Source organism: Amblyraja radiata, chromosome 41 (genome assembly GCF_010909765.2).
Source record: "Amblyraja radiata isolate CabotCenter1 chromosome 41, sAmbRad1.1.pri, whole genome shotgun sequence".
NCBI classification, from domain to species: domain Eukaryota; kingdom Metazoa; phylum Chordata; class Chondrichthyes; order Rajiformes; family Rajidae; genus Amblyraja; species Amblyraja radiata.
The window spans coordinates 7,689,264-7,710,523 of record NC_045996.1 but is presented as its reverse complement, the minus strand read 5'-3'; the positions used below and the strand labels follow the sequence as shown (position 1 = coordinate 7,710,523).

At 42.6% G+C, this 21,260-nt stretch overlaps 1 protein-coding gene across 2 annotated transcripts in view; it reads left to right on the top strand.

The window, feature by feature from the left end:
* Nucleotides 1-2,204: 2,204 nt before the first annotated feature.
* The window catches only part of hnrnpul1 (heterogeneous nuclear ribonucleoprotein U like 1), a 45,096-nt gene continuing 26,040 nt past the window's right edge, over nt 2,205-21,260 (top strand). The window contains exons 1-5 of one of the 2 annotated variants that reach the window (XM_033014428.1): nt 2,205-2,791; nt 12,778-12,936; nt 16,052-16,190; nt 17,335-17,408; nt 17,521-17,660. In XM_033014428.1, coding sequence (XP_032870319.1) covers nt 2,443-2,791; nt 12,778-12,936; nt 16,052-16,190; nt 17,335-17,408; nt 17,521-17,660 — 861 coding nt within the window. In that variant the 5' untranslated portion in view covers nt 2,205-2,442. The remainder of the gene's footprint in view (nt 2,792-12,777; nt 12,937-16,051; nt 16,191-17,334; nt 17,409-17,520; nt 17,661-21,260) is intronic. The other variant, XM_033014427.1, reaches the window with a different exon arrangement.

Below are 21,260 nucleotides of genomic sequence, written 5' to 3'. Positions count from 1 at the left end.
CTGATCTGTTTTGTAGTAAATGCCTACTATGTTCTGTGTGCTGAAGCAAAGCAAGAATTGCATTGTCCAATCAGGGACACATGACAATAAACTCACTTGAACTTGAACCCTGTATCGTTCAAACTAATTCCATTGTCCTATTCTCTGGCAATAGCCTTTAAATTAATTTCCATTTAAGCCACAGCCTTGCTCTTCCATGACCATTAGCTGCTACCTTTATTAATACCATGGGATGTACTGGCAAAGATACTTTATTGTCTCGTGTACCAAGGTACAGTGAAATGCTTTGTTTTGCGTACAACCCGGTAACATCATACAGCAGACCTCACAAGCAGCACACAAGTGGGGCCATGCTTTGGTGCTGACAAAGTTACAAAGTCACCGAACAGACCTACCTTCTGCCGCCGCACACGTGGCAGCAGCACCCCCCTCCCCCCCGCTGGGACCCCTTCGTTCTCCAGCACCCCCCCCCCCCCACTCTCAGCGGCCCTCCCTCAGCGTACTCTCAGCGGCCATCCTCGCTCTCCGACGGCCCTCCAAAGAATGGGTCGACTGGGCTTGTATTCACTGGAATTTAGAAGGATGAGAAGGGATCTCATAGAAACATAAAATTATTAAGGGATTGGACAGACTAGATGCTGGAAAAATGTTCACGATGTTGACCTGTTGCGATGTTAGACCGCTCCTTCCGTAACTTCCTGCTCAATTCGTCCCTTCCCACCCGTACCATCCTCTCCCCGGGCACTTTCCCTTGCAACCACAAGAAATGCTACACTTGTCGCTTTACCTCCCCCCTTGACTCCATTTAAGGACCCAAGCAGTCTTTCCAGGTGCGACAGAGGCCACCTGCACTTCCTCCAACCTCAACTATTGCATCCGCTGCTCTAGATGTCAGCTGATCTGCATCGGTGAGACCAAGCGTAGGCTTGGCGATCGCTTCGCCGAACACCTCCGCTCGGTCCTCAATAACAAACCTGATCTCCCGGTGGCTCAGCACTTCAACTTCCCCTTCCGAATCCGACCTTTCTGTCCTGGGCCTCCTCCATGGCCAGAGTGAGGACCACCGGAAATTGGAGGAGCAGCACCTCATATTTCGCTTGGGCAGTTTATACCCCAGCGGTATGAACATTGACTTCTCCAATTTCAGGTAGCCCTCACTGACTACTCCACTTCTCAGCTCTCCCTCAGCCCTCTGGCTCCTCCTCTTCCTTTCTTCTTCCCGCCCCCACCCTACATCCGTGTGAAGAAGGGATTCGGCCCGAAACGTTGCCTATTTCCTTCGCTCCACAGATGCTGCCGCCCCCGCCGAGTTTCTCCAGCACTTTTGTCTACCTAAGAAAATAATGAAAATAACTATATTTATATATATATAGTTGTTATATAGTTATATGACATTTAATTCCATATATCCATGGTTGAAAAGAACAACCCCAAACGATGTATGTGTATATTTGTTTTCCGTGTCATGGAGTGTACTAGCGTGGAAACAGGCCCTTCGGCCCAACTTGCCCATACCGACAATATGTCCCATCTACATTAGTCCCACCTGCCTGTGTTTGGCCAATATCCCTCATAACCTGTCCTATCCAATGTTGTCGTTCAAATGTTCCTTAAACATTGGGATAGTCCCAGCCTCAACTGCCTCCTGCAGCAGCTCGTTCCATACACCCGCCACCCTTTGTGTGGAAAAGTTGCCCCTCAGGTTGCCATTAAAACATTGTCAAGATGCTTGAAGAAGGAGATGTCAGGGGTTGGCTTGGATGGGTAAGTGGGTGGTGGGGACGGATTTGCATGTGGGCGGGGCGAATCAGCAAGGGGGGGGGCTAGCCGACAAGGGGGCGTGGCGTCATGATTGACGGGCAGTGGAACGAATAGGGTAAGTTGTGCAGGGTGATTGACAGGGAGCGGGGCCAATCAGGATGTTAGTTTATCTAGTTATCATAAAGGGGCGGGACCTCAGCCATGGGTTCTTGCAGATGATTGGAGCGCCGCCCACCTGCCCGCATGAGACGGCGCGTCCGACTGGCTGAGATACAATCGGCCCGCCCACCCGCGGGAGGCGGTGACCAATGAGGTGGGGCGACACAGGCGTGGCGGGAGTTGGCGGCGCCGGGCTGTAAGGCGGCCGCTCATTGGCCGTGTGTTCACAGCGGGGGTATTGTGAGCGCCTGATGACCAATGGGAAGGGCTGTGACAGAGGCGCGTCGGCCCGGCCTGCTGGCGCCCTGAAGGAGGGTGAAGGCAGCGCGCCGCCATTTTGTCCGCCTGGCGCTCCGGCTTCTGAGGAGAATTTCATTCCAAACCCACTGCCTCCCTTTTAATCTTCGCACCGATAGTCCGAGCACTGGTTGTCGTCGTCGGGAGAAGGAGTTATTTATTTCCGCGACCGGGGGGGGTGGGGGTGTTTAGGGTTTTTTTTACAAAAAGTTTCTCACACAGAGAATGAGTTCGGTGGACATCCGGAGGCTGAGAGTGAACGAGCTGAAGGAGGCCCTGCACAAGCGCGGCCTCGATACAAAGGGCCTGAAGGCCAACCTGCAGGAGCGGCTGCAGGCCGCGCTCGACCGAGACCGAGACGCCGCCACCGAGGCCGGGCTCGGGGGGGAGGAGGAGGAGGAGCGGAGACGGGGGGGCGATCGTGACCGCGACCACGACCACGACCACGACCCCGACCAAGACCCGGACTCGGCCAGCGACGGGTACCCGGTGAAGGAGGCGATGGAGGGGCATTTGTTGTTGGAGGACGAGGAGGAGGAGGAAGAGGAAGAGCTGCAGGCGAGGGCCGCGGACGGTGAGTTGTTGCTAGGCCGCGGCGGGGAGAGGGAGAGGGGAGCCGCAGTTCCGCTTCCATGGCTGAGTGGAGTTGTCAGTGTTGTCAACATGAACTTAGGCGACTCCCAGACCCTGCATTAATTCCCTCAGTCAGACTGGGCGATTGCTTCACTGAACACCATCGCTCAGTCAGTCCCGCCTGGGCCTACACGGTCTCCCAGTTCCCAAACACTTCACCTCACCCTAGTGCTGAGTGATGCTCTACCTAGAGATTTCCAGATCCTCCCACCATTCCCACACCGACCTTTCTGAAGAACGGTCTGTACCATTCTGTACATTTCGAAACTGCACCATTCTACTTTTTAAAAAAAATTTTAATTGCTGTTTTTTCCCCCAATATGTAAAAGAATATGTGATTCTGTTCCATTCTGTTTGTAGTTTGTTTGTTTGTTTTTTGCACAAAGTCTGCTGGCATTGCAACTTTTCATTTCACTGCTCATCTCGTATGTGTATGTGACGAATAAACTTTTCTTGACTTGACCCGAAATGTCACCCATTCCTTCTCTCCAGTGATGCTGCCTGTCCCGCTGAGTTATTCCAGTTTTGTTGTGTTCTATCTTTGGTGTAGACCAACAACTGTAGTTCCTTCCCGCACACTTCTGCCCTAGGCCTAACATAGACCCAGCGGGACTCTGGAGAGAAGGAATGGGTGACTTTTCAGATCGAGACCCTTCTTCACACCCATTCCTTCTCTTCAGAGATGCTGCCTGTCCCGCTGAGTTACAGCTTTTCGCTGTACCTTCAGTACATGTGACATTAATAAACGTAAGCTAAACCTAAAACACAAAGTGCTGGGCCTGCTGAGTTCCTCCAGCACTTTGTGTTTTACTCAAGATTCTAGCATCTGCAGTTCCTGGTGTCTCCATGTGCAGAAAGAACTGTTTTGTTTTTTATTCAATGTGAGTTTTGTTCGATACATTGCTGGCTTTGGCGGAATTCAGTGATGCAGAGAGATTGAATAGGTTGAGCTTGTTTTCCCTGCTGCACAAAATGCTGGAGTAGCTCAGCGGGTCAGGCAACATCTCTGGATAGAAGGAATGGGTGGTTCTACACATTTTGAAGGCTAAGGGGTGATATGATTACAGTGTGTAAAATTATCATAGATAATAGATCGGGTAGAATGTCTTATCCATAGTAAGGGTATTGAAAACAAGAGGTGAGAGGAAGGAATAAAAGTTCTGAGGAGAACGTTTTATACACAGAAGATGGACACAAAATGCTGGAGTAACTCAGCGGAAACATCACTCAAGCATTGAGAATTTGGAAATAATAAAATCATCTTTAAGTCCTCTGAACTGGAGCGAACACTGAAGTTTATATAATCTCATCATTCCAGGAACTAGCCTGCTAAAACTCTACACGATACACCAGGTGTGATCCAATCGGCACTATGTAATTGCAAACATTTGTTCAAAGAGTTAATTACACAATTGTTTGCTATGAAAGAGAAGGCGGAGGGGCAAAGATACCGAACAAAAATTTCTCTGACCATAGGCAAATGAAACACTCAGGCTAAAGAATGATCATATCGCTCCATCAAATGTAGATATGCAAGCTCCCACACATTGTAATTTGAAAATGACCTGGGATGAGAAGGTTGTCCTATCAAGAGAGGCTGGACAGTTTAGGTCAGTATTCCTTAGAATAGAGTTTAGAATGAGCGGTGACCTTATTCAAACATACAAGATCCCAAGGAAGCTTGACAGGCTGGACGGTGAAATGTTTTTGCTCAAGGGAGCCAGAAACAAGGGGATGGCAAAGCTAAGTGAAAAATTAAGGAATTGAGGATTATGGAGAACTGGCACAGAAATGAAGCAAGGCCAACATAGACCAGCCATGACCATATTGAATGGCAGGGCAGGATTGAGGGGCCTGGTGGACCAACTCGTGCTCCCAGTTGAATATTAGTCTGTTTTACTAACACTGAAGGATGAGCATTGGTCTGAAATATACACTAACACTTATTCTTCCAATACAACCTTACTTTTATTTTGAACTTCTGCGAATGCAGATGGGTCCTTTATGACATTTGATTTAAAAGATGACAGTAAGTAAGACAAAAGATTACAGTCAGTTAGGTACCTCCACATTACTGCACTGCAGTATCTAGTTTTTGTAATGGATCCTGTAAGAACAAACATTCGGAGGAAAGAATGCAAACGAATACACCAGAGTTGAGACGTACTGTATCATAGAGTTGGTTAGAGATTGTCCCTTTGGCCCACAATGTCACGCTGACCTTTTTAGGCTATCTACGCTAATCCCATTAACTCACACTAGATCCGTATCTCTCTATGCCTTGCCTACTTAGGCATATGATGTCTTTTAAATGGAGTGCTTGAATCAGATTCCACCTCCTTTGGCAGTGCATTCCAGATCTCAACAATGGCTCTGTGTATAAAAGGAGGGTCTCGACCCGAAACTTTACCCGTTCCATCTCACCAGATGCTGCCTGTCCCACTGAGTTACTCCAGCATTTTGTGTCCATCGTCTGTGTATAAATCGTTCTCCTCAGAACACTTTTATTCCTTCTTCTCACCTCTTGTTTTCAATACCCTTACCATGGATAAGATATTCTACCCGATCTATGCCTGGTATAATTTTATATACTGTAATCATATCACCCCTTCAAAATGTGTAGGACTAAGATAAGGAGACATTTGTTCATCGGGATGGTGAATCCTCAGAATTTTGTACCCTGCACAGTTGTGGATGCTTAGATATTGAGGTCATTCAGAGATCAGTAGATTTCTGGATATTAAGGGAATTCAGAGAGTGCAGAAAAATAGAGTTGAGGTGGAGGAGCAATGATGGAGCAATTTAAAAGAACTGGATAACCTACTTTTGCTAATTATGTTTAGTAACATTTATGTTGTCTCTTTTTGCGTGATGTGAGGGTTTGTTCTCAACTCTTATGAAGTGCCTTGGGATATTTCACAATGTTAGCTGTGTTATTGGAATGTAAATTGCTATATCGGGAATGAATAAGAACAAATTAATGACCAGCTGATGGATTATTACAAAATCTAACACACTGGTGAGAGCATCTATAACCTTATGAGCCAGGAAGAAGTTTGAGAATCTGCACTGTAAATTCAGATTTTTGACCTTGGATGAAAATAGATCTGACGCATAGAAATCGATTGCCTGGGTGCAAGTTTAGATTTTCACCAAAAACTTTAAATCATATGAGCTACTTGAAACTGTGCCCATACACAGGCTCTGAAACATTGCCAGAAGTACCATGGTTCTTTTCAGCCTTAAAAAGAACTGCAGATGAATACATTCAGTACTATTCAAAGATGTGGGTGACAATTAATTATGTGAATTGTTCAGTACTTCAAGGGAAACATTATGTAGAAATGAGAGATAATCTTTCAGTGCCTTGAATCTACTTCCCATGCAACCAGGTAACGGCCGATCTCCTTGTATAACACTCTTCTCCTGAATTTCCCTGGATCCTCTAATGCTGAAAAGTCTGTCAATTTCAGATTTATATGACCGAGCCTTTGGGAGTTAACAATTCCAAAATTGACCATTCTTTCGAAGATGGATGGGACTTTTTTCCTTGGGGCACAGGATGATGAGGGAATAGGAGGTGTATAAGATCACGAGGGAATAGAGTCAAGTCAAGTTTATTTGTCACATACACATACGAGATGTGCAGTGAAATGAAAGTGGCAATGCTCGCGGATAGGGTACATGTACTGTCTTGTACCCAGAGTAGGGGAATCAAGAACAAGGGGACATAGCTATGGGCCAAACAGAGGCAGATCGAAACAGTGGAGATGGGGCATCTTGGTCAGCATGGACAGGTTGAGCTGAAGGCCCTATTTCCATGCTGTTTGACTCCATGTACCTCCTTCCTGGAAACCTGAATGGCTTACTCTTTGTTTTGAAATGACCTCCCTTTGCTCTGGATTCTCTGCTAGGGAAACATCCTATCCATATCAACTCTGTAGTATGTTTCAATGAGGTCTCTTCATATTCTTACAAACTTTCAATCAGAGGTGAATAAATCTTGGTGTCTTCTCATATATTGAATTGAATTGAATGCCTTTATTGTCATTCAGACCTTACGGTCTGAACGAAATTTCGTGCCTGCAGTCATACATACAATCATACAATAATAACAACAATAAACACAAATTAACACCACCACAGTGAGTCCTCCAAGCACCTCCTCACTGTGGTGGAGGCAAAAATATATATAGCTCCTGCCATTCAAGGAGACATTTTGAAGAAGGGTCCCGACTGGAAATGTCTCGCCCATCTTTTTTCTCCAGAGATGCTATGCTGCCTGACCCCTTTGAGTTATTCCAGCACTTTGTCTATCATTTTAAATCTTTGTTGTACATATATATTTGTAAGCATAAAGATTAAAAATGTACCTAATATTCCAACTGATCTAATGTAAAAATGTAATGTAAGACATCTGTACTTTTAAATCCTTCCCACACAAGCCACGGTATACCACTTGCCTTTCGAACTACCTGCTGAGCCTACGTGCTATCTTTCAGCGACTGTATACAATTACTCCTGGTCCCTTTTGAACATTAACGATCCCAACCCTCTTCCCATTTAAAATATCATCAACATTAAGTGCCTTCTATTGTTATCCGAAGTGCATAACCGTAGATTTATCCACATTGTATTTTGTGTGCCATGTTGCTACCCACTCTCAGCTGGTACGTGTGCTTTGCATCCCTATTCATGCTGACATTTCCACTTAGTTCATTGTCATGAGCAAGTTGATCCAATGAGAGAATAGGTGGGTAATTTTTCATGTTCAACATAGAATTGTGTTCTATTTCATTCATATGTTTAAATGATGGATCTATTGAATTGCTGTTTAAAATTGGAATATGAAAGTATAAGTTTTTTGTTGTCAAAATGCAGGCTGGATTGATTAACATTAAGGCACTCTCTGACAGATTATCTATCTACCCTCTTGGCTTTGCCAGTCATGGTATGTTGGATCAGCTGGTCTTTGATATTTGCTGGAAATTCTAACTATAAAGTAATGAATTGTTACTTTATGATGCAGTATTTCAGCATATTGATATTGCTTCACTGCATTTGGTGATTTAGTTGTGAAGCATAGGAGATAAAATAAGTTGCAGGTCTACGGGGGAATATGATTAATGAGAATGAGATTAATGGACTTGCTCTGTTGGAGGTTGGCATAGACAATGGCCTTGTGGCTTCTAGTGCTGTGATAAATGTGAAATGCACTTGTGTGTGGTATGTGGGTCTTGCTTGCACTGGTAAACTGTCAAAGACTTGCATAAGAGGTAAAGACTATGAATAATGTTTAAGAAGGAACTGCAGATGCTGGAAAACCGAAGGTAGACAAAAGTGCTGGAGAAACTCAGCGGGTGCGACAGCATCTACGGAGGGAAGGAAAGAGGCAACGTTTCGAGCCGAAACGTTGCCTATTCCTTCGCTCCGTAGATGCTGCCGCACCCGCTGAGTTTCTCCAGCACTTAAGACTATGAAGAAAGTGGGAAGAGTTGTTTGTTCCACACTTCACTTTACAGCTAGGTAACCATAATAGCCAGTAGTGTTGTGAAGAAGCATCTAAAATATCTTGTTCAATACAAATTTTGATAATGGTTGCGTGAAGTGTTGGTGGTCATATCTTACAGTGGATCTTTTATCTTCAAACCATCCAGTAAAGAGAGCATTGACTCCACCTTGTTGTACCTTGTGCTAGTTGTAGATTCCCATCAACCTGATGCTGCTGTCTTAATGTAAGGCTGTGCTGGCCAAGCTGAGGAGTCGCTTGAAAAGTTTACTAGTTTTGAAAAATGTTTTAAGTAGATGGTTGTAAAAGCACTGGATAGGATTGATATGTAAACATCTATTGGTATTTCCAGATATCTCCAGACACAGATTAATGGCAAACTAGGGTAATTAACTGGATTTGGCTGTTCATCATGACTAGAATGTCGAACAGGATGGGTATGAACCAGTTGGACATTTTGATGACGCAATAGCAGGCTTGATATTTTGTAATGGATTAATTGTGTTGTGATCTAATTTATGGATACATTCTGTATGGAATTTGAATACATTCTGTAATGGAGTTTGAATGGCATTTTGAGTAGCAGAGAATAAGATATTACATATTCCAACACCAGAAATGGTTTAGAATGTGTTGCTTTCTTGACTGGGTTCTAAAATGGCTCCAGATTTTAAAATTAATCCTTTTATGTCTGTAGACTCGCACTTTCATCTAACCATTGTGGTTTCTGAAAAGATTTTAATGAACAGCACTAGAAATGGCATTTCATCTTGGTCATTAAATAACATACTAAAATCAAGAGTTGTACATTTGGATCTTGGAGCTTTTTGAGGTAGTAAACAGAAATTCTGCAAGGAGTTAGTTTTATTGATCAGCAATGTCAATTGGAAATTATAAACTTATTTTCTATCAGAAAATGTGTCCAATGGTTTTTAAGAATTTAATGCTAACTACAAATTACTTTTGGGAATACATTATTAGGACGAAATGTTGGATAACAGGCTTTATAACATTCTGTAAAAATAGATTTTTGAGTGAGATTCTTTTATTTGAGTGTGGCATGTCTTTCCTATTGCATTGAGGAGATGGGCTAGTTCCATTTAACAGTTGTACGCCAATATGGCAAGTCGACATGTTGCTATTCAGTAGTTATTTAATGTGTGGTGCTGCTTGCGTGGAAGTTGACAACAACAATACTCCTCTGAGAATAGTGATACATTGTGCCTTGCATGATACAATAGGGTAGTGTGATTCACATTTGAACTGGATCATGGTCCAGGCAGCATCCAATGTTCTGAGTATTTTATACTCACCATTAACTTGCATTTGTATTGAGTTGTTTTTGGGGCCTAAAGGCATATTTTGAATAGAAGCATTCCCACTTGCATTATTTTAGTGTTATTACACTTGCAAAATCCTAACTCTCCAGTATATATTGTCTGGTATTCATTTGTATAAGAAAGAACTGCAGATGCTGGTTTAAATCGAAGGTAGACATAAAATGCTGGAGTAACTCAGCGGGACAGGCAGCATCTCTGGAGAGAAGGAATGGGTGACATTTCGGGTCGAGACCTCTCGACCTGAAACGTCACCCATTTCTTCTCCCCAGAGATGCTGCCTGTCCTGCTGAGTTACTCCAGCATTTTACGTCTACCTTTGTCTAGTATTCATTGTCTGACCGATAGATGGTCTGAATTTAACAACTTGTCTGAAAGGTGCAACTTTGAAGAGGGCAGCAATCTAAATGCAAATTCCCACTCTGGAAAGATGTATGATCAGAACTTAATGAAGGTGGTTGAGGATTGGCATACCACGAAAAATGTTCTAGGTTGTCTTAAAGTGCTATGTAATCTTGAGCATTCACCCAGGATCACCAGTTTAGTAATACATTAATGCCATCCTAGATTGCTAATTTAGATGTGGTTAAATCTTGTTGGGCTTGATCCCTAGCTTTGGAAAAAATGGTGGCAACTTCTGCAGCTGTGTGAAGATACTTCCAGTGTGCGGATAGGTCGAGAGTTCTCTTTTGTATAATCAAAATGTTACCAGACTTGGTCAGAACCCGAAGTTTTTGGCTCCAGTTTTCCAGTTGATCAGATGGGTCAGATGGTCACCGAATTTTGAAACGAATGAGATATAATTTCTGAGCAAAAAACAAAAGTGCTGGAGGAACTCGGCAGGTCAGGCAGCATCTGTAGAGGAATTGGATGGACGATGTTTTGGGTCGTGACTTGCCTTCAGGCTGATCAGAAAACTTTCAGGGATTATCTGGATAAACCTTTTCTGCACTCTCTCCAAACCTGCACATCCTTCCAGTAATGGGGCAACCAGAACTCCAAATTGTCCCTTACCAACGTTTTATAAAGCTGAAGCGGTTCCATAAAAAACAATGTCTTTAGTTCAAATATCTCCTTGGCTGGTTTGGCATCCAGTCTTGTCTTTAGCCGGTGCAAGATAACATTTCTTATTGGATTACACATAATAAAAGCAATTTGTAAGAAGGAACTGCAGATGCTGGTTTAAACCGAAGAAAGACACAAAAAGCTGGAGTGACAGAGGCGGCATCTCTGGAGAGAAGGAATAGGTGGCGTTTCAGGTCGAGACCCTTCTTCAGACTGGTTTGGGATAAAGGAAACAAGAGTTATAGACGGTGATGTGGAGAGATAAAGAACAATGAATGAAAGATATGCAAAAAAGTAACGATGATTAAGGCCATTGTTAGCTGTTTGTAGGGTGAACATGAGAAGTTAGCGCGACTTGGGTGTGGGAGGGATAGAGAGAGAGAGAGGGAATGCCGGGGCTGCCGGAAATCAATATTCATACCACTGGGCTGTAAGCTGCCCAAGCGAAATATGAGATGCTGTTCCACCAATTTGCGGAGCACGGATTCAGCCGCGGGACTTTACCTACCATCACCCGGCGGGGTCACAACATCGGAGGCTTGGATTGCCTCAGCGCAGAGGGAGAGCAAGGAGGGAAGAGACAATGACTTTGGAACTTTAAACTGTGTTGAGTGTTTGCTATTTATTCTATGTTATGACTGCAGGCTAAACCATTTCGTTGCACTGAAAAGTGCAATGACAATAAATTGAATCAAATCAAATCAGCTTCACTGGGACAATGGAGGAGATCTAGGACAGAAAGGTCGGTGTGGGAATGGGAAGGAGAATTAGTGGGCGGCGCGACTCACGTCGCAGCGGCCTCTGCAGTCCGTCTGTCTTTGTTATTTTTTGTCCCGTTTTAATGTAGTTTTTATTTTTTTTTGGTGGGGGTGCGGGGGAAACTTTTATTCTTTTAAACTTTTAAATCTTTCCCCTGCACGGAGAACCCGACCTTTTTTCTGTCGGGTCTCCGTTGTCATTGGGGCTGCAACGCGGAGCTGCGGACCTACTCACCATCGTAGAGCTGGCCGAGTTCGTAGCGGGTGGAGCTGTGGTGGTGCGCTGCTGCGACCCGACCCCGGAGATTCGGAGGCATACCGCAGGCCCGGTGGACAGTGACACCGGGAGCCCGCGGGTCCCTGCTGGGAGATCGCTTTTCGGGGCTTCCGCAACGGCGACTTCACCCGCCCGAGTCGCGGGGTCGAGGAGTGCCTGGAGCGGGGCCTTACATCACCGCCCGGCGTGGCTTCAACGGCTGCGGGACTTTGCTAGCGCCCGCCGGGGGCTCCAACAACAAGACCCGGAGCAGGGCCTTGCATCACCCGGCGCGGCGTTAATGGCCGCGGGACAATTGCCATCGCCCGCCGGGGGCTTTGACTCTGACATCGGGAGGGGAATGGGGAGTGCAGGGGAGAGATAATTTTTTTTGCCTTCCATCACAGCGAGGAGGAGATGCGCTGTGATGGATGTCTGTGTAAATTGTGTTGTGTCTTGGGTCTTTTTTTCTTGTGTGTATGACTGCAGAAACAACATTTCATTTGAGCCTCTATGAGGTTCAAGTGACAAATACATTGTATTGTGTAAAGTGTCCAGCAACCGGCAGATCAGGTAGGTTCAGGCGGGCTGAGCAAAGGTGTTCCGCAAAACGTTCTTTTTTTTCTGCGTTTGGTCTTGACGATGTACAACTGTCTACATCTTGAACAATGGATACAGTAGATGAGGTTGGAGTAGGTGCAAGTGAACCTCTGCCTCACCTGAAAGGACTGCCGGGGTCCCTGGACAGAGTTGTGGGAGGAGGTATAGGGACAGGTGTTCATAACAGGACAATAAAAGCAATTACCTAGTTTTCAAGTGAGAACTTTAAAAGATGGACATAAGGAAGGCTGTTTAGTGATTATTTAACGGGCGTTTATAGTGCACCAAATCTGTATGTCAACAGATTGAACAAAGTGCATTATTAATAACCAATAAAATGCATTATTCTTTTAAAATTCTATCTGCATCTTTTCAGTTTGGTTTATTTTCAATTTCTTTCAGATGATGGGACTAATGCTGGTGATTCAAATTATGATGGTACTGTGAACTCTTTTAATCAGTGTGATAATCAATGCAGTGATTTTGGAGGGTCCAGGCAAGGAAATGTCGACAGAAGCTGGGAGGCACCAGCCATCGAACAAGCAGCAACAACAAAGCAGGGTAAGCCTATTAAATCAAGTGGTTCTGAATTATTTTAAACACACACGTTTTATTTTTTTATTTTTTGTGAAATGCAGATTTTAATTACCAGTCTTTTGACCAAAGTTCCCGATTAACTAGTTTCACACGCTCAGTATGAATGATTGGAAGACTGTCTGTGTAGACACACCTGTCTATGGATGTTTTTGTTAAATGCAGTTATTTTGTATCATGCTTTTAGATTAGTGTCTGCAATTTGAATACCTAGTTAGGTGAATATATCTATTTGTTTATGGTTTGCCGATTAAGTTAGCAATCTTTAAAAGCATATGTAAACTATGTTAGACATCTCCACTCTTTAGTAAGATCATGGTCATCCTGTACATTGGCTGCATTAATTGCCACATTTTCCTTGATTCCCCAAAAAGTGATATCTCAACCTGTATTATGATTGGTCTGACTTGCAAAAATATGACTTTACTCAAAGATTCCCATGCATGTTTAAAGCATTTTTGCAGCTAATAATAATAACAGTAACCTAGTTCAGATTATTTATTTGTGACTGGATGCACTATGAATTTCTTTATTTCAATTATAGGTAGCAGGGTGATTATTCAATTAGAGAATTATAGTGAGTGTGTACAGTGATATGATACAGTGGGTTGCTATAGAAAATTGAGCTTTCTGATTTAACAGAGAAATTGGCTTCTGAACAATTCTCTGGAATTTTAAAAGAATAATGCATTTTATTGGTTATTAATAATGCACTTTGTTCAATCTGTTGACATACAGATTTGGTGCACTATAAACGCCCGTTAAATAATCACTAAACAGCCTTCCTTATGTCCATCTTTTAAAGTTCTCACTTGAAAACTAGGTAATTGCTTTTATTGTCCTGTTATGAACACCTGTCCCTATACCTCCTCCCACAACTCTGTCCAGGGACCCCGGCAGTCCTTTCAGGTGAGGCAGAGGTTCACTTGCACCTACTCCAACCTCATCTACTGTATCCATTGTTCAAGATGTAGACCGTTGTACATCGTCAAGACCAAACGCAGAAAAAAAAGAACGTTTTGCGGAACACCTTTGCTCAGCCCGCCTGAACCTACCTGATCTGCCGGTTGCTGGACACTTTACACAATACACAATACAATTTATTTGTCACTTGAACCTCATTCATAACCAAACAGACACAAAGTGCTGGAGTAACTCAGCGGGTTAGCCAGCATCTCTGGGGAACATTAATTGGTCTGAAGAAGGGTTCCAACCCGAAATGTCACCCATCCTTTTTGTCCAGAGACACTGCCTGACCCGCTGAGTTACTCCGGCACTTTGTGCCTATCTTCATGAATAGGTGATACTTCAGGTCGGGGTTTTCTTCAGAATGATCAGACTAGACTCCCACACACTAAACCTTTCTGGCTGTTCCTAATCAACCCCTCTTTCTAAATGTATATGTATATATTATCCCTCAGAATTCCTGGGTGTAATTTACCAACACAGATATTTGGCTTGCTGGTCTATTATTCCCAGTTTTTTTGAATAGCCTTTCTTGAATAAAGGCATGATATTTACAAACTTCAAGTCTTCTGCGGCTGCATCCATGTTAATGATGATGAAGATATCTCAGCCAGGGCTTCTACAATTTCTTCTGTTTCTCTCAATTTCTGGATGTACCTGATCCAAATCCGAATATTTACCTACATTCATCCAGCACCACCTCTAATACACCACCTTTCCAAGACATCCCCATGATCTTTCCTGCGTTCCCTCAGTCTTTCTCCACAGTAAAAGTTGAAGTGAAGTGTTCATCTCCTGCATCTCCACACATAGATGTCCACTTAGTCTCTGAGGGCTCCTTATCTTGTTCCTTCCTTAAAATCACATTGAAGTCTCCTTAATCTCTGCCAAAGCTATCCCATGACATATTTTTGACAATTTAATCTCTTATCTTTTCCCTACCATGTTTTTCAGATCATTCGTTGGAAAACTGTCCAATCTCTCTGCTCATTACTGTCGATAATATTATGTCCATTTTAATCTACAACTATCCATGACATCCTTAACCATACAGTTGAAAGCCCACTAGAATGTTCTTTTGTCTAATGTCGAAAATTGTCTGGGAAACATTAATAATTCAAATCTGCTGGTTAATTTTCACGCTAGATTATACCACAACTGTTAAAAACCAAGCTTTCCTACACCCTGATTTTATTTTTAGAACCCTGTAACCAGAAATATTATAAAGCTGCTCCCGATGGAACGTTTTCTTAGTTGTATATTTCCACCATATTTTGTTGCTATAGTTACCATATAATTTCCTTTTTAACTTTCAACATTGCTTCCAAGCAGTTCCTGATTTGTTCCTGATTTCCAAATCTCTCCATGGGAGAATTGTAGGATATGTTTGCTATTCACTAGTTTATTATAATTGAGTGACTTTCCATCACTGCAGTATGGCACCCATGCATTTTCAAGCCAATCATGTTTTTAAGGCCTTCAGATATTTCTTTAATCTCTGTGCCAAAACCAACTGTAAGTGAGCCTTGTTCCTTGCAGGATAGAGTGTAGCTTTCTATGCACAGGACCTGTCATTTCAATCCAGAAACGGAATGCATGGTGATGTTGTAATTGGCTCACCAAATAGATGCAAGCCCTTGCGTCATACAAATCTTTGTGAAACTTTGTGGGTCTGTTATCTAAACAGTAGAGAAGCTGTACCTGAGATTTTGCTCTATTCAAGTATTAAAACAAGGACAAAACTAATAACATGTATCATTTTATTAGCAATACTAAATTTGGGCTGGTGCCTAAAACTGTCAGTTGGCAAGTTAATTTAGTATAGTCAGAATCTGAGCATCTGTCTTGGTGAGCTCTGTCTTGGTAAGGCCATTAATTTCCAATGTTCGCTTGGATTTAAATACATTTCCGAAGTGTCTCGAGAGCTGTATTTGACCATTGTTGTAATTACAACAGATTGCATGACCAATTTTCTTCTTTATCTACTCTTATTATTCTCCGATGGAAATGTGTATTCTAATCACTTGAAATCTGCCTGTATGGCAGCTTCAGGTTCTTTGAACAAGACCTGCAGTAGATGGAGCGACTTGTCTAATATACAGTATTGTTTGTATAGAATTTCAACCAGTTGAAGTTAAGGAGGAATTTGTGGATCAATCTGCAATCAAACAGTCGATACCGCCAAGCAGAAAGAGACCCTTTCCTGACCAAGGGCATGGATATTATGAATACAGAGAGGACAGGAGTTATGGTCGGTGAGTAACACACTAACTAAGCTAGTCTTCATCAGGACCACCCATTTTGCTGACGATTTGGTTTTGTAAATGCTGGAAACGTCTGCTCTCTCGGTTTAAATCCCCTCTTGAGTTTATTGTTAAAGAATTACAAGATAATAATGACTTTAATTTGAAGATCATTCACTTTATCTCCATAGTTGGCTCATTCATTTCAACCACTGTTCTGAATGGAAAAGGTAACAGATTCATAGTGTGCCAGTGAAATTTGTGCAATGTTTGACTAACCCATTTCAGTAAGATTATCCCTGAAAATAGCTCTTGCCTTGCTTCCGAATGTCATGATGGAACAAGTTGAAATAATCGAGTTGTGTTTTCATTTCCCATTGCTGCTTTCTTGGTGGGAAGGATGTATATAGTTTGTTTATAGTGTGGTGGTTTCACTTTGATTGGGGTTTTCAATGTTTGTTGTTCTTGGCCCAGAGCAGTTGGATAGACTGAATGGTAATTTCTCCCCGTGCCGGAGAGTGACCGTAATAGTTCATGTGTAATCAGCGTAATATTCAGTTTTATGAGGACTGATCCTTTGGGTCACAGTCTAGTGCCAAAGGAGAATATTTAAAAAATGCAGTTCAAAGGTTTGAAGAAGGAACTGCAGATGCTGGAAAATCGAAGGTAGACAAAAATGCTGGAGAAACTCAGCAGGTGTGGCAGCATCTATGGAGCGAAGGAAATGGGCAACGTTTCGGGTCAAAACCCTTCAGTCTGATGTGAGGGTGGGGGGGCAGGAAGAACAAAGGAAGAGGTGGAGCCAGTGTGCTGAGGGAGAGCTGAGAAGGGAAGGAGAAAGTACCTGAAATTAGAGATTATGTTTGAAATTAGAATTAGGTTTGTTTTCTTAAAGTTTTGGTCTCGCTATGAATTAAGAAATCAGTAGGACCGTTAAGAAAATGGAATTTTAATCAATATACAACATAATTATGTCAGCAATTTTGGTTGATAATAAAGTCAAATCAAAGGTTTTAACTTGGGACTTTATTGCCAAAAAGAATAATATGCACTAAAAAGTGGTGAAAAAGCTGTCATCTCTGATCATGAATTGAGCCGGTATGCGGTTGTTCTTTATGGAGCTGATAATAACTTTTTTCTCACGACCTTTTTACAGAGCAAAATCTCCCCAGCCACCAGCAGAGGATGATGAGGAAGAATTTGATGAAACTTGTGTGGCCATTGATACTTGTAAGTATTAGATGGTGCCTTGGTAACAAACTATTTTCAGGCTCGTCTTAACTGGTTTAATTTAATATTTTCTTGTTTCACTGTCTTACATTTTCCCTGTTTTCCATCCTAGATAACTGTGATCTGCACTTTAAAGTAGCTAGAGACCGCTTGAGTGGCTACCCATTGACTATTGAAGGATTTGCATATCTGTGGTCAGGAGCACGAGCAACATATGGGGTCAACAAGGGGAGAGTTTGTTTTGAAGTTAAGGTACTTACATTTTTCTTTTGAGGGCATGGCAACGCCCATTTTCTTTTCTCCCCGTACGTGTCTCCTAAGTACCTCTGGCTAGGCAAGTGAACTGCTCCTGGATCTCTGCCAGTGTTGCTCATGAGCCACTTGCTGGGATGTACTTGACAGTGACCCTACAGAACCCCGATTCTTCCTTCCTGCGCCAATAGTGATGTGTCTGAACTTTGTTCACTGCTTCCAGTAGTGCTGTTCGGAGTAAGAATCCAGGGTGGGAGGGGTGGTATCATTTCTGAATCCCTGGATTTCCTTGTGCTGACTTGGAACTCCCCGTATTGAGCCACGTTTCCATTGAGATTTAGGCAAAAGTTATTATTCCACATTTAAAATTGCCCTGCAAATAATCAAACTTTTAATGAAACTGTATTTTTAGTAAATGCATTTCCTAAAGTTCCGTCCTGTTCAATGTAGTCGTTGTATCATTCCTAGGAAGGCAGAAAACGCACCCAGCCTAATGTTAACAGGTACCAAAGAAACATACTCACTTCAGCAAAGTCAACTTTGAACGAAACAGTAGCTTTAATGCAACTTGAGCATGAGATGGGTTTTGAGAATCTTGTAACAGATCATGAAAGATGTTATTCAATATGGTGGAGGTGAGGAATTTGGTACATTTTGAAAACTGTACGGTGCTGAGCAAAGAATGGGCAAAGGTACAGCAGAACAGCATTGGAGAGCAACGGGTATGAAAGTTTGTAATGGATCCAGGGTGTGACATGGGTTGTTAACACTAAATTAATTGCTCAGGGGCAGGGATTTTGCATAATTCATTGTGGACATAAGTGAAAAAGGAGTGTGATTTAATACGAGTAATCTGGCGACGGTAAGGATTTGATTATGATGGCTTAGAAGGTTGCCGATATTTCTGGTGGAACTATTTAATAACAGATTGGATAAATGCTGATATATTTTTGAATTTGAGCGGATGGAATGGGGGTAATGAATAGTTGGTCGTGCGTGAGTGGGTGAAGTAATTTACATGGAATGTTAAAAGTTCTCTTGGGTCATTAGTTATTTGCCAGTAACTGAATGACGGAGGTTGATCTGAACACTTTGGATAAAATGTTGCAGTGATGACTTGCCCAATTGCTAGCTTTATATGGGAAGGGAGATCATGGCAAGCTATGAAAGCAAAGAGCAAAACCATTTATTTTGCAAGAACCGCTTTTGGAATGGACATTTTCTTATGCAGCCTTTCAGTTTTCCCAAGATCTTAGAGGCAAAAGGAATAATATCTTAACTTTAATTATGAAAGCTTTCATCCTGGACCAACGTTCTTTTCATTACTCAACTGTCCTATTAGGCTTTATACAGGTGGGTTATTAAGGCTGTTATAAGAGCATTTTGTAGCTTTCTGTTGTAATGCCACTTTAAAATTTGCAATTTAATTGCCTGTTTTATTAATTTTGGACGATAACTGTCCGACTATTACATTGCAATATTTCATTACAGAAATCATGTAGGATATTCATGTTGCAGGTTATTGGCAATGGTAAAATCGTTAACTGTAAATCATATGTCAAGGGTGAGATTGACTATGAAAGGTCCAAACCTTTTTTACTTTGGATTAATCTCAGATTTATAACATTCCTGCAGTGCAGGTGTTTCTGCTATGAACTGTGTTTTTTTGCACGTCAGAATATTTCACTAAATCCCTTATTGACCAAGCTTATGCAGTGGATCAGCAAAATAAGTACTTGTTGGATGGTGCCATATGGGATATAAGCTATTTAACAATTATGCAATCCTGAGTTGTTTTCTATTACATTTTGTATTTTCAGTTCCACATTAAGGGGGAAGGTGGGGGGGGGGGGGGGGGTGGTGTTCATTATTGCCGACTGTCTGGGATAACCGAGTAAGGTATAATCATAGTATGTAGATGAACCTAAGAACTGCAGATGATGGTTAATACACATAAGGACAGGAGTGCTGGAGTAACTCAGCGGGTCAGGCAGCACTTCTGGAGAACATGGATAGGTGATGTCGGGACCCTTCAGACTGATTCAGTCTGCTGAGTTACTCCAGCATTGTGTGCCATTTCACCTTAAAACTAGGTGCCGATGCCTCTGGTCTACACCAGCGAGTACATCTTCGCCAACCACCGCATGGTCCAGTTGACATGGCTGTTGTTGTGGCTCATGCTGTAGTCCCTGGCCGTCAGCTCTTCCTTCAAGCTGCTCCCATTGACAAGTTGAGCTCGGTCACCGTGGGGCTCCTTCCCCTTTCACCAGCAGCTGCCGCCTCTTCCTGTCGGCCGTCGCTTTGTCCATACCCCGCTCCGCTGCTGTCTCCTTCTCCCCTGCACTCGCCAGCACCTTCCAAGAAATATGCAGCAGCTGATGAGAGGGGAGGGAGCTCCACGGTGACCCAGCACGTCGTGTTGATGGCAGCAGCCTGAAGAAACGCTGTTCCCTGGGGCTGGTGCATCTTGTGAGCCAGGGGTGGCGTTGGAAGTCAGGGCTGTATGTAGCTGGGAGGCGGTGTAAACCGGGCGGGAGTGGCATCGGCAGATCCGTCCGCTATAACCAAAATCTGTTATAAAGGGGTTGGTTAAAACAAGGGTTTACTGTATAATGCATTAGAAGGAACAAAAGTTGTTTTCCAGTTTAAAGATTACACAACGCAGTGAGCTGCATATCTGCCTATAGGGGAATAAAAAGTTAGCAAGGAAAATTAAAAGATTTCAATGACTGCACTAAGCTTTGATTAGAATGCTGGAAAGAGGGATATAATTATTTCTAGGATGCCTGAATTCTTGTCGTTGTAAAGAGAATCTAGTTACTACATGAGAGCAAAAAGATTTTTGAGATTGACAGATCAAGAAATTTTTTATACCGTGCACAATGTTCGCATTTATCTCAAAATTATATAATCATATGGAATTATTCCATTAATCAGAATTTAGCTGGCTCAGTATATTCAGTTGGGTACCAAACTTCAAAAAAATAGTGGATATTGTAGAGGAACACCATAAGTTCACAAGAGGGCATCAAGCTCTTAATGATTGCATTCTAAGAGTATGTAAAACTCATTTGTGTTCCACTGAGTTTTGGTGGTTGAGAAGTTTTTTTGTGTTAACAACTGAAAAGTATGGGATTTCTCTTCAGAAGCTGCCCACATTGCAGAGAAAATACATGTGAGTTTGGTGCTTTGACTCCTTGTACCCAAATGCTTCAATGGATATTTGAGGTGTCCAGAGTAGAAAGGCCCAGATTCAGTCATGCTGAGTTCATTTGAGATATTACAAATACCCTTAGTCCTTCAGTTTTAAAGATAGAATCTTAATTTGGGTACCCTTTTCTAATAGTTATCCATTGACTTTTGCTGGAAGTTATTGTGTGGATATGGAGGACAGTTGGTTTTTATGCCCTTCCAGTTTAATAGCTTAATATTATGTTTATCCCTTGCATCAGTGATCAGTGTTTGAGATATAAGCAATGTTTCTTTGGTGACAGGAGGAAATAAGCAATCTATTAGTAATATGTAGAGAAACAGTAGTGGAAATGAACTCCAGATTTGTGAATCAGCTATTTAGCATTGAATTGTTGTAGAAACAGTTTT